We start from the raw sequence: 14,548 nt of genomic DNA, 5'->3' as shown, positions 1-14,548 counted from the left end.
AGTGGATGCTATTGATAACAGGCTAGTAGAGAGATTTGAATATATCTAGTGGAAAAATTTAACCTTTTCAGAAAAGTCGAATTTCCTCAAAATAGAACAAAGCTAAAGATAGTTGTCAAAAGCTTTGACAGTGTTGATGGCCAAAATAAAATAATTAATGGGTTAGAAAGGGATTCTGTAAGAGAAAACATTATATCTGAAGTCATTGTCTGGTAGAAGTCTGCCTAGATTTAAGGAAATGTGAACTGAAAGGTAAGTTAAGCAAGGATGAAACTGTCTTAACCTTTAACAATTATATTGCACTAGTGCAGGTACTTACGTCATCTTTGCTGCCTTCTGTTACATCAGAAATGATTAAAAGCCATGTTCAGTAGGCCTCTAGACAAGTTAGTAATAAAACGCTATGTAATGCCCTACAGTGTCTTGTTTATTTGTTTGCTATTTAAATGCGTAAACAGACTTGTCCAGGAACCTCTCCATGTACACCCTGAGTGAGTGTGGTAGACAAATCTGTAAGTTACAGATAATTGTACTGTAAACCATTTATACTGTAATATATAATGAAACATGTAAACTTGGAGTCTAAAATGTTCATTTAATACTTAAAAAAAATTCCAGATGAGTTATGTTGTACTGTTAATGTATATAAGGTGCAAAAGTAAAATAAACAGAGATTACAGATGTAGTTTTAAAAAAGTATAGAGTTCTGTTTACATTATTTTATGCTTTTAAGACCAGTTGATAGTTGAGGAAACCAGTGGTATAGGGATCTTGTTCATGAATTCATAGGGCTGTACTTAAAGTTAGTGAAACAGTTGGTTTTAAACAAAGAAAAACAAAAGTAAATGTGAATACTAGACACAGTAACCAAAAAAAACTGCACCAGTATTAAGACAGTCGTGCTCACATCTCTGTGAATCGCACTGCCTGTGCTAATTTTATAAACAGCAGACCTACACGTAGCTCCTGCACTGAAACATGCCCAGTTTGGTCACTGCATTAATTAGTGAGAATTGTACTCATTGTACTAAATGCACTGAATTTAGTTGTGCAACAGGTTGTGTGTGCTGGAAACAGATTTCAATTAGAAGGTAAAGCAAATTGTTTCTTTAGCTTTTCAATTTGACTGTTTCCAATATTTTTTTTCTTAGACTGAAACTTGCTCAGTCAGTTGCCAGCACTTGGGAGCTTAACACCCCGTTAACTTCTGTATTGGTAGCATAAACATTTTAAATACTGAAACAAATGCACTGGTCTCATGATAGTAAAACTGAAAGCTGACAATATTGACCTAGATGGAAATATGAATAGTTAGTACAGTTTGAAGCTGGTTGTCTTTCATTTGAGTTAGTTACATTTAGTCAGATTTGTATGATGTTTTTGCTAGGAAAAAAAGAACTCCAGGTCAAATGCCTAATCTTTGTTTTTCTTCTTTCCTGCAGGAGATGGTTGACATAAAAATGTTGCAGTGTAGAAGAGTTATTAATGGTAAGTACAAGTTATTAGAATTCTGCATAAGCTTTAAGAAAAATCACTTGTGGTTTCTTGGTTAAAATTTTATTCCTGTTTTGCAGCAAAAACAGTCATTTAGGAATGAGCTGTAAAAAGCCCTGCATAACGTTACAAATTAATTGGTATAAAATAAATGGTATAATCAATAATCTAAATTCACAATGATGTTAAAATAAAATATCAAATTATATATTTGTCAAGTGCTGCAGTTAGAACTACAGTATAATTTAGCACGACTTATGTTTAGATTTGAGTAGAAACAGATTTTAGAAATAGCTAAGACTGGCTTCCTAATGTTTACAGGATATTACTGAGATATAACAGCGTACTGTTGCAATAATTTAAAGTAATCTGTCAGAGTACCACTGAATCAGCAGGTAACTTAGTGCAGATGAGTTTATAAGGAACCCTGAACTAGTGCAAAATTTGAAAATCGTAAATCAGCTGTCCATTTCCAGAACATTTAAGAAAATAGTTTCTGGTGCTCTTCATATGAATGTTAGATGCCATTCACCTGTTAGAGGATGCAACTTAACAGCTCACGAGAGTAAGTTATGCATTTTGATTCCTCAAACCAGAAAAGTGAACACTGCCAAGTTTGTGTTTGAAGGGAAAGCTTCCCACCAGTAAAGCTTGTTTTAGTAGACTGAAATCTGTTATAATGCATTTTATTAATGTGAAAGGTTGCTCTGATCCATTATATTCTTTATACTCACACATGTATATTTGCCTGATTGGGTTTAACATAACCCTGTTAAGCGTAGGCTTGGGGAGAAAAGCTACACATACACAAAACAGAATACAGATGTTAGTACACAGTAACACACTAGAATTTAGTTTAGATAACATTTGATTATATATATTACTACAGAGAAACAAACTTCAGAGTGGCTTAAATTAACATTTGATAAGTGTATTTCTGGTGTAAAAACATTGGTATTATAAAAATATTGTTAGAGTACATTTATCAATGAAAATTAATTAGACACCATACTAGCAATACTAGAAATTCGAATAATAAAATAGATCCAAATATAATTAGTTGAGATGTACCTCCCTGGACTACATGAAAAGAGACATGGGAGGAGCTCTCCGATCTTGTATCCCAGGCAGGTATGACCCAAACCCTGAGTAGCATCCTGCCATCACCTAGAATGATACCACAGTACAAGGACAAAATGACTGACTTCAACAATTGGCTAAGCTTCTGGTGTCATTCTAAGGGGATCCAGTGTTTGTCTGCCTGGGACGATATGATCGACAGACCACGATGCTTTGCCAGAGATGGTCTGCACCTGTCACCCTTAGGATTCAGGATACTTGCTAAGGCTCTTGCCACCCCTATAGTGCCCTTTTAAGGCAAGGTTCAAATGACAAATTCACCACTGTAACAGGTACAAGCAAACAAAATCTGAGGGTAATGCTACTCAATGCTAGAAGTCTAAACCTCAAAATGCACTCACTCGAGGCACTCCTTAAAATGGAGAACATTGACATCTGTGCAGTGACAGAGACCTGGTTCAAAGCTCCAGAGAGCACCCCTGCATTACCAGGCTACAATTCATACCACACCTTTCGGCCACCTAACCCAGAACGAAGCACTAAAGGTGGAGGCGTGTCCATATTCATTAAGGATATCCACACCTCCAGGCTAGTTGCACAGCATAATGCATCCGAGATTATCCAAGTGCAACTAACTCTGGGTAAGACCGCAATCCAAATTGTAGCTTGCTACAGACCCCACACCATGCCCCAAGATTCACACTCCTCATTTTTTGATATATTGGAAAGTATTAGGGTACAACCCAACACCCTAAAAATGGGCGATTTCAACTACCCCACCATTAACTGGGAAAATTACTCATGTACCAACTCTTTTGCTCAACGTTTTCTAGAATTCATAAATTCCAACGCCTTGGATCAACTTATTCACACCCCCACCAGGGGCAGCAATATCCTAGACCTGGTCATTACCAACATGGGAAACCGGTGTTCCACACCAGAGGTCAATTCCTTGTTGGTCAGATCCGACCACAAGCAAATTAACTTAGACATCCACTTCCCACTCCCAATTAGGGAAACCATCGTAAAAAACTTCTCCAAAGCCAACTTCACACTTCTTAAGACAGAAGTGGCAAACTTCATGACACCCATGCAGATGGACAATAGAGGTATGACTGCCGAATCCTACACAAATGCACTTTATAAGCACTTACACGAGTGCATGGATCATGCTATCCCTAACAGAACCAAGATGTTATCCTCCAAAAAAAGGAAGCCAATCTGGTGGTCCTCTGCCTTAAACAAACTCTACAACAGAAGAAAGAAACTGTTGCAAAAAAGAGTAAAATCCCATGACTGGAGGAACTCCTTGGTCACCCTCCGTAAGAACCTGAGATCCCTCATAAAATCCTCCAAAGCTAGTTACGAAAACAAAATTGCCACTGACTCTAAAGACAACCACAAAGCATTCTATAGCTATGGGGTGTAGTATTGTTTTAACAACATTTTTTAATAACATTTTTTATGTAATTTATTATTATGTGTTATTTATATATACATATATACATATTAATTTTGGTATTGATTAATCAAATATTTATTTTCAAAGCATGATATGTATTTGATTATGTTTATGAACTGTGTTGCACGTTTACATACTTTTATATGCATTTTATGTGGTTTGTCCTAAGTGCTTCATTGAATCAGTGTAATGATTGGTGTATTTGAATTAGGAATTGTATTTAAACATGGACTTATGGGTGGAATATGTGTTTATCTGATGAAGGAGAGACGAAACGTGGGAAGTGTGTAACACTACGTTTGGATTTGGATTTGTATGTGGTTTCGCTTTGGAGTGCATTGGAGTGCTGCTTTTAGCCAAATAAACTGTTTACCTCTTCGTTGGCTCATTTGGTGCTTTGTTCGTGTTTATTTGTACTGCCAGCACCTTCCTTTGATTTGGTTTTTGGTTTCACATGGAGGATTCAACGAGGAGTGTGGACGAGACTGAGGGCAGGAGAAACGAAATTGGAGAGATACGTAAGCTTATCGGACAGCTTACACAGTTGGTTGGCCTCCTGACGCCGGTCAGCCAATCAGTGGCGACGCTTTTAAGCTCTATTACTTTGCCAGGGAACCAGGAAGGACTAGCGCGTATAGCTTCGAATGAAGATACGCCTTTACGGAACAGGAATTGCAATAATGGTGCTAATAATGGTACTAACAGTAGAAACGAACATGAGGAATCCAATTTGGACTTATTAAATGATTTTCCTAGGTTTTCGTTTGACGAAACGGATGATAGGCGTCCAAGAGAACAGCGAGGTTGTAGTGGTAGATTTAAAGAATCAAACCATACACATGGAACGAAACAAGGTACTGACAAATTATTTTCTGATGTGGTCAATGTTAAATTTGACTTTGCAAATAACAGCAAAAAAATGCCTAAGGCCACAGGCAACTACAGACAAAAGTTAAATGATTTACATTATTATTTACACAAACTGAAAATGTTGGAAATGGACAATGCCTATCTTAAACATTGTTTAAAACTAGAAATTGTGCCTAAGGGCTTAAGGGTAAGCAAATACCCAAATAATGTGTATGAGGGTACTGAATTTCACAAAAATTTGATTAAAGCTTTTGATAATTGTGGGTTTGCAATCATGCAAGCTATAATTTTGAATAATGAATGTGAAATTGCAAAGCTGACTGATATTGTAGAAAACATCAATAAGGCTGTTGTCAATGACCTTATGTTTACAGTCACGGAACAAAAAGATAAATACAAGAAGTTATTAAAAGATATTGAATCACAATGTTTTGAAGTGCAACACAGGAAAGTAAATAAGATAGACAGGGATGTAAATGAGTATAAAACTATGACACAATACCCTAAACCCAAATTTTGGGGTAGAAAGGTGAATTATGATTCATATAATGTCCCTGATGTTCCTGCTGGGCAGACTAATTCATCACCAGTGGATGAAGTAATTGATCTTGATGAGTTTCCCCCTTTGCGTAGATCAGAAAGGTTAATGCAAAAGGAGCCTGTGAATTATAACTCAAAAAACTACAGAGGGAGGGGGGGACACCCAGACTGGAGGCAGGAACAATGGAACCGCTTTTAGACATTATTAATAATGGGAAAACATGGACTTTTAATGATTTTAACATATTTAACTATTCTAATACTACACTCACAAGGGCTCATTTTGACCTTTTTTCAAAGGGCTTTGGTTTCATACCACAAAGAAAGACTAATATGTTCAAGCTTTTGGTGGATATTAAATTATTTATTAGAAAGAAAAATTTAGAATTGTTTTTTAAAGACAAGTGCAATATGGAAACAGGGAATACACTTAGACGTAAGAGTACCTTCAACCCCCCACTGCATCCACAGTTAAAAAATTTTGAGATGAATATTGAACATGAACTAAGGAAATCATTGAATAAACATTATATTTGTCCTAATCTGACACAGAATGAAGAAGAAATTCTTATGAACCTAGGGAAGGACAAATATATTAGAGTCATGAAACCAGATAAAGGTGGCGGTGTTGTTTTGATGGACCGAATTATATATGATGGAAAGATGTCCAGTATTCTTAATGATACAGAAAGATACAGTAGAACTTCTTTAAATGAAATACACATAGCATATCAAAGAATAAGAGGTGTATTGGAAGATTTAGTTTTAGAAGGATCTATTGATTTAAAAACTTTCAATTTTTTGAATGTCCCAAAACCTAAAATTCCCTCCATTTTTGGGATTCCGAAAGTACATAAGGACATCAATGACCCACCATTAAGAGTTGTGGTTTCTTCAGAAGGTTCAATTACAGCACCGCTAGCAAAATATATTGATGTAAAAATCAAGCAGCTGGTCACTGATAATCACAATATATTAAAAGATTCATGGGATTTTCTAAGAAAGATTAAGAAGTTTCTACATAAAGATACTGCTGGTTTCGGCACACTTGACGTAATTGATTTATTTACAAGTATTCCCCATGAAGTGGGTCTAGCATGGTTCGAAGAAATGTTGATACCTTTCAAAAATATTTCTCAAAATGATTTTAGAACTATTTTAGTTCTTATGGAGTTAGTTTTGAAACACAATTACTTGTTTTTTGAAGGAGAATACTACAGGCAAGTGAAGGGAGTGGCCATGGGAGCCCATTGTGCACCCACATATGCAAACATCGTTATGGCATATTGGGAGAATAAATATATTCTTATTCCACGGTTTAAAGATTCATGGACCTTGTACTGTAGATTTCTCGATGATTTGTGTTTTTTCTGGAAGGGTACTAAAGAAGAATATGACACTTTTGTAGAATATGTCAATGAGACAACTGACTTCCTTAAATTCACTAAGAATTTTGATACACAGCAGTTGATTTATTTGGATGTCAACATAATTAAAAAGGATTGCATATTTGTCTCTAAGATACATAGGAAGGAAACATTCTCAAACACATATCTGCATTTTACCAGTTCTCACCCTTTCCATCAGAAAAAAAGCGTTTTGAAAGGGCAATTGGTAAGAATTTGCAGAATGACTTCTGATGATGGGATGTTTATAGGAGAATGTGAAATTTTGAGAAGTATGTTTACAAAAAGAGGTTACCCAAAGGAATTATTTGACTCTATATTGCATGATGTTCTTGAGGGGAGAAAGACTAGATTTGAACCTATTCTGGGTAAAGATGAGACAATGAAGTCATCAGATGTTCCCCAGGTAAATGATTTGGTATCAGGTCTCATTACAACTTATGATGGCCAATCGAATATAATAAAGAAGACGTTCGATAAAGAATGGAAAAATTTTGCAAAAGTATCAGAACTTAGTCACATTTTTGAAAATGAAATAAAATATATTTATAGGAAGGGCAACAATATTAAAGGTATTATAGAGAGTGGTGCCAGTGGATTGACCAATAAAAGTAAGAAAAAAGCTGGGGTTTTCAAATGTGGTGCTTGTAGATACTGTGCACATTTGAAAATTGGTAGTAGCTGCTTTTTAGAAGCCAGGAAGAAAACACTTACATTAAATGCCTTTGTAAATTGCAATACAAAAGGGATTGTTTATATCGCCTTGTGTAAAAAATGTGAGGCATTTTATGTTGGAAAAAGTGAACGGATGATAAAACAAAGGATTTATGAACATTTATATGATATCAGGAAATCCTGTATGAACAATTCTCTGTACAAACATACATTAGTTTGTAAGGAATCCACTTTTGAATTTTTTGTAGTAGAAGTTGTGCCTATTGACCCGAGGGGGGGTATGTGGGAAACACTTCTAGAATACAGAGAATTGTATTGGCAAATAACTTTAGAATCAAATAAACATCCGGGTATCAATGATATGGTATCATTGGCACCAGTTTTAAAACTTAGAGCAGCTAAATTATAAAACTACTGTATACTTACATATATATTTTGTTTTTGAATGCCAGGTCAGTGCAATACCATTGTATACCAGTGGGGTGTAGTATTGTTTTAACAACATTTTTTAATAACATTTTTTATGTAATTTATTATTATGTGTTATTTATATATACATATATACATATTAATTTTGGTATTGATCAAATATTTATTTTCAATGCATGATATGTATTTGATTATGTTTATGAACTGTGTTGCACGTTTACATACTTTTATATGCATTTTATGTGGTTTGTCCTAAGTGCTTCATTGAATCAGTGTAATGATTGGTGTATTTGAATTAGGAATTGTATTTAAATATGGACTTATGGGTGGAATATGTGTTTATCTGATGAAGGAGAGACGAAACGTGGGAAGTGTGTAACACTACGTTTGGATTTGGATTTGTATGTGGTTTCGCTTTGGAGTGCATTGAGTGCTGCTTTTAGCCAAATAAACTGTTTACCTCTTCGTTGGCTCATTTGGTGCTTTGTTCGTGTTCATTCTATAGCTATGTCAAGAATCTAAATGGGAACACTCAGATCTGCTCTGAGTTACAGCACAATGTCACTAAATATACAGAACCAACTGATATTGCCAACATCCTAGCAGATAGGTTCAGTGCTAACCTTACCCCCCTCTCACCCCCTAGAGGGCCCATCTCTATACCGGAAGAATGCAAAGTTCCTATAATCACGGCTGCACAGGTAAGAAACACACTCTCTAAAGCCAAGAACAGAGCATCCATGGGACCTGACAATATCCCAGGCTGCGTTCTACATGAACTACAGAATGAACTGGCACCCTACCTAAGTACCATGTTCAGTCATAGCCTCACCTCAGGCTTTGTACCCACTGAATGGCGCACCGCGACGGTTATCCCACTCCACAAAGGGGGAGCCACGACGGACCCTGGGAACTACCGGCCCATTAGCCTGACGAGCCTGGTCTGCAAGGCCATAGAATGTATCATCGTGGAACTCATAAACAAAGACATTGGTAATCTCCAAACTCTGGACCCTACCCAGTTTGGATTTGTAAAAGGCAGATCATGTCTCCTAAACCTGATTGACTTCTTTGAAGCAGTCACCAAAGCCATAGATGAGGGTAAAATGGTTCACACAGCTTATCTAGATCTCGCCAAGGCTTTCAACACCATCCCCCACTCTGGAATTATGGATAAGCTCACTAAACTAGGTATAAATCCCTATGTCACAAGATGGGTTGCCAACTGGCTCACGGACAGAACCCACACTGTGAAAGTAGTGGATTCCAAATCCGACATCAGACCAGTGACAAGTGGAGTACCACAGGGTTCAGTCCTGGGTCCTCACCTGTTTGGTATCTACTTCTCTGAAGTGCAGGCCAACACAGAAGGTCTTTGGCTAACAAAGTTTGCAGATGACTGCAAACTAGGAGCCATAATCGAAACTCCTAATGATGTGGACAAACTACAAAAGGGCCTCACTGAGACAGATACTTGGTGTCAAAGCCATGGCCTGAAGCTCAATGCCAAAAAGTGTATTGTCATCCCCTTTGGTAAAAACCTCTGTACCCATGAACTACCACATTGCTGGTAGTCTACTTAATGCCGAAAATGTGATGAGACCTTGGGACACAGGTGGACAGTAGTCTCTCCTTTGATAATCACATCGCCACAGTGGTCAGGAAATCCTTCTACGTGGCTCATCTCATCACAAAAGGATTCTCATCCAGAAAAAAAGAGGGCATTGTTCCCCTCTACTCATCACTCATTAGACCCATTATAGAGTACAACGCTCCTTTTGGTATGTACCTCACAAGACATATACAACAACTGGAAAGACCACAGAAATACCTCACAAAGAGGATTACTGGCCTCAAACAGATGCCCTATGCAGACCGTCTCAAAAAACTCCAGCTTTACTCCATCGCATATTGCCTACTCAGGGGCGATCTCTGCCTAACATACAAAGCTATGTCAAACCCAGAGCTGTTGGACATGCTCCACTTAAAGAAATCACAATCCCTCCGAGCTACATGCTCTAGGGACCTAAACCTTGTCACCACAATAAACAGAACATGCTGGAGGGATAGATTCCTGTCCCAGAGGCTTCCCGTACTCTGGAACAGACTACCTATCTATGTCAAACAGAGCTCCTCATTAGCACTCTTCAAGAAAAATCTTGATGATTGGATGGGAAATAGGAAATTCACCCCGGGGATCACTTCTGTGGCTCTGCTCGACAGGGGCACAGGAAAATAATTTTCCTGGGTGGCGAAAGCCAGGGTACATTTTTTGGCTAGGCTTGTATGGGCCCTAGGGCCGATAGCCTAGTACCTACCTATGAACCTATGAATAGATATGGTCGCTTTGGTGGATAAGTTGTTGAGTAGGTCTAGAGTTAGTGTTAGGGGTAAATCAGAACGAGGCAGCTGGTAAGAGTGGTAGGTAGGGCAAATTGCTATAGTGTGGTTGCTGGTATTTAGGCTTTAGTAGAGAGAGGATATTAAATAGTAACATTTTTGGTTGGATGATGCAAGGGCAAAGCCATGACTCTAGAAATTGTTTCAGTAAAGGTTTGAATTGGGAGATTCTGTCTACCTGTCTCTGGGGTTGGGGCAGTTTATTCCAGAGCTTAGAGTGATAGTTGAGTAAAGTGAGTGTCCAGAGCTGTTATTTGATTTGGTGGTGGTTGTCAGATTTTTAAGGTTAGTGTTTAGACTTTTGGAGGGGGATTAGTGTTTTAGGATGTTCTATAGTGATGGGCAAGTCTCTGGTTTATTAATGTACTTCTGCTCAGTAAGTAGGTGATTGTATAAGAGATGTTGTAGAAGATTTGGCCAGTCTAGTTTTTTTTAGAGATTGTTAAGCTTCATAACAAATTTTGCAGCCTTGTTGTAGCTTGACCCTAATTTTATTTCTGAGTAGCCTGAAGGTTTACAAGTACTGACAGGTTGGAAGGAGATACATGGTAGCAGTAGTGTTTCCAGCTGAGGATGTCAGGTAATGGCTGACTCTATGTAGGAGGCCTAGTTTTTGGTGTTTTGTTTGGTAATTTCTTGTATACAATGGTCATATTTTAGGCTGTGATCAGTAGTGATGCCAAGTAATTTTGTGTGTGGGATAGTTACTCTGTCTGTACAGTTGGCTGATATGAATGTGAAGTTATTTATTTTGTTGGCCAGATGTTTTGAGGAGAAGATCATTAGTTTGCTTTTCTTTGGGTTTAGTAGTAGATTTGAGTTCAAGAGCCAGGATTCTGCAGGAGAGAAGGCTTTTTGGGTGAGATGTTGTAGCTTATTTAAGGTGGTGGCATTGCAGATGAGTGTGTGTGTGTGTGTGTGTGTGTGTGTGTGTGTGTGTGTGTGTGTGTGTGTGTGTGTGTGTGTGTGTGTGTGTGTGTGTCTGTGTCTGTGTGTGTGTGTGTACGTACATATATAGGTTCATAGGTGTGTACTAGGTTAATGGCCCTGGAAGCCTTTACAAGCCTAGCCCATAAGATTATCCTGGCATCATGCTACCCAACCTTAGCTTCCAGTGTCTTTGTCGAGTAGAGCCACTGGAGCGATCCCCAGAGTGAATTTTCTATTTCCCATCCACTTATCAAGATTTCTCTTCAAGAGGGCTAGTTAGGTGCTCTGTTTGATATATATGGGAAGTCCATTCCATAGCATGGACAGTCTCTGGATTATGAACCTGTCCCTCCAGAATGTTATGTTGATTATGGTAATGAGGTTGAGGTCTCTGGAGCATGTGGTGTGGAGGGATTGGGATTTTCTTTAGATGTAGCATTTGTAACAGAGCTGGGTCAGACATGGCTTTGTAAGTCAAGCAGAGATTGCCTCTAATTAGGTGATATATGAGACAGAGAATAGTTGGAGTTTTTTGAGTCTGGCCATATAGGACAAGTGTTTAAGACTTAGGATCCTCTTTGTGAGGTACTTTTATGGCTCCTGCAGTTGTTGCAGGTGTCTAGTGAGGTACATGCCATATGGGGCATTTACTCTATGATTAGCCTAATGAGGGAGGAATAGAGGGGAGACGATAACCTCTTTCTTCCTGGATGCAAAACCCTTAGTAATGAGATGTGCCACATAGAAGGACTTTGTGACCATAGTGGCAATGTGGTGGTCAAAAGAGAGGTTGCTGTCAACATGTGTTCCCAGATCTCTTGTAATGCCTTCTGTGCTCAGTGGACTACCATTGATGTGGTAATTCATGGGAACTGGGTTTTCCCCATAGGGGATGATGACACATTTTTTTGACACTGAGCTTAAGGCCATGGTTCTGACACCAGTTATTGGTGATAGTGAAGCCTTTTTGTAGGATGTCAGCATCACTTGGGGAGTTAATAATAGCTCCCAAGTTGTAATCGTCTGTGAACGTTGTCAGCCAGAGCCCCTTCATGTTGACCTGGACTTCAGAGAAGTAGATATCAAACAGAAGAGAACCGAGGACTCTAACCCCGTGGGACTCCACTTGCGACTGGTCAGCAGTCTGACTTGGAGTCAGCTACTTTTACACTGTGGGTTCTATCTGTGAGCCAGTTTGCAACCCACCTAGTGATATAGGGGTTGATGCCTAGCTTAGTGAGTTTTTCTCTGATTCCTGAGTGGGGAATGGTATCAAAAGCCTCGGCCAGATCAAGGTAGGCTGTATGAACCACCTTGCCCTCATCCACAGCTCTGGTGTGACTGACTCAAAGAAGTTGACCAAGTTGAGATGGCTTGATCTACCCTTCAAAAAACCAAACTGTGTGGGATCCAGAGTTTGGAGAGTCCCTATATCTTTGTTTATTAGGTCCATGATGATGCGTTCCATAGCTTTGCATATCAGACTCATTAGGCTAATGGGGTGATAGTTCCCAGGGTCTGTAGTCGCTCCTCTTTTGTGGAGAGGGATGACTGTAGCAGTGCGCCGTTCGGTGGGGACAAATTATAAGTGTGTTGAATTTCTTGATGTGCAGCTTTTTAAAAAAATGGATGGTACTCTGGGAGCCACTTTATTCAAGAAACCTGTTAAAAAAATAGTTATTTACACAAGAGAAGTATGCACCCCCCCCCCATATTTTAAACACTATTGTGAAAAATCAGTTTAGACGTGTTGCACAGTTAATACAAATCTTGATCAGATGAATGAACAACTTAATACCATAACCAATGATTTTATGGATACAGGGTACAATGAAAGTATTGTTAATAATTTAACAGTAGAAATGAAACCAGAACTGGATAAAACCATATTTCCTGTTTTTTCTGAAGGCTATATAAAACATCATAATGGGAACAGTAGTACTTCTAATAAGTACACAAATAACAACAAAGGTATTTTTAGATGTATTTTACCATATGATGTCAATACTAGGAAAATACAACGTATCATTAGAAAACATTGGTATATGATGAGTCATATACGCACTTTTAAAAATGTGTCATTAGAGCAACTGTCCTTTGGCTATAAAAATCGAGCTAATTTAAAATTTCAGCTATGTTATAAAGAACAAAAGAAGTGCCTGGAGAATAGTATGATACAGAACTGTGGCACTCAAAAATGTTGTAATTGTAATTTTTGTAAACATATTTTTACTGGAATTCTATTTAAGCATCCTATTACATTAAAAAAACTTTTATTTTAGAAGTCATGGTACATGCAATACTATGAATATAATTTATATAGCTATGTGCACACAATGTAATGTGTTTTATATAGGCAAAAGTAACAGAAAATTAAAGGATAGAATATGTGAGCATTTATCTGAAATGAAAAGGAAATTCGACACCAATGCATTGTATTGACATATTCATAATATAGACATGTCATACTTATAACTTTTGTATATTGCAGAATATTTATAAATCCAGTAGAGGGGGTGATCTGATTAATTATACTGAATTGCAGGAGAATAAGTGGATCTTACGGTCCAGAGCGTACCAATATCCTGGTTTGAATGAGAGTTTTAGTTTAAAACCTGCCTTAAGAGAAATTAGAAATAAGCTTTATAGTTTTTATGTCTCTTTAAGAATGTTTTGTTTTGATGTCACATGATTTTAATGAATGTGTATTTAAATATGACTGATGGCAGTATGTAATCATTTGCCTGACGAAGCCTTATGGTGAAAGTCTAAGGACTAGCGTTTGTTTGTCTAATAAATTCTTAATTTGCATCGTGGTGTTGGTGTTACCATTTTTTTTCCTTTTGTTTGGAGTTAATAATAGCTCCCAAGTTTCAATTATCTGTGAACTTTGTCAGCCAGAGTCTCTCCGTGTTGGCCTGGACTTCAGAGAAGTAGATATCAAACAGAAGAGAACCCAGGACTGAACCCTGTGGGACTCCACTTGCGACTGGTCGGCAGTCTGACTTGGAGTCAGCTACTTTTACACTGTGGGTTCTATCTGTGAGGCAGTTTGCAACCCACCTAGTGATATAGGGGTTGATGCCTAGCTTGGTGAGTTTTTCTATGATTCCTGAGTGGGGAATGGTATCAAAGGCCTTGGCCAGATCAAAGTAGGCTGTATGAACCACCTTACCTTCATCCATAGCTCTGGTGACTGACTCAAAGAAATTGACCAAGTTGAGCAGGCATGATCTACCTTTCACAAAACCAAACTGTGTGG

General features: G+C 38.0%; 1 protein-coding gene across 3 annotated transcripts in view; it reads left to right on the top strand.

Moving 5' to 3' along the window:
* DUS2 (dihydrouridine synthase 2) overlaps positions 1-14,548 on the top strand; it is a 1,571,638-nt gene that overhangs the window by 201,862 nt on the left and 1,355,228 nt on the right. For all 3 annotated transcript variants that reach the window (XM_044082049.1, XM_044082046.1, XM_044082048.1), the window contains one exon: positions 1,443-1,488. In XM_044082049.1, coding sequence (XP_043937984.1) covers positions 1,443-1,488 — 46 coding nt within the window. The remainder of the gene's footprint in view (positions 1-1,442; positions 1,489-14,548) is intronic.

This window comes from Protopterus annectens, chromosome 8.part1, assembly GCF_019279795.1.
Source record: "Protopterus annectens isolate FY-2018-M chromosome 8.part1, PAN1.0, whole genome shotgun sequence".
NCBI lineage: Eukaryota > Metazoa > Chordata > Ceratodontiformes > Protopteridae > Protopterus > Protopterus annectens.
The sequence above is the reverse complement of the archived record's forward strand: the minus strand, read 5'-3'. Positions and strand labels throughout refer to the sequence as shown.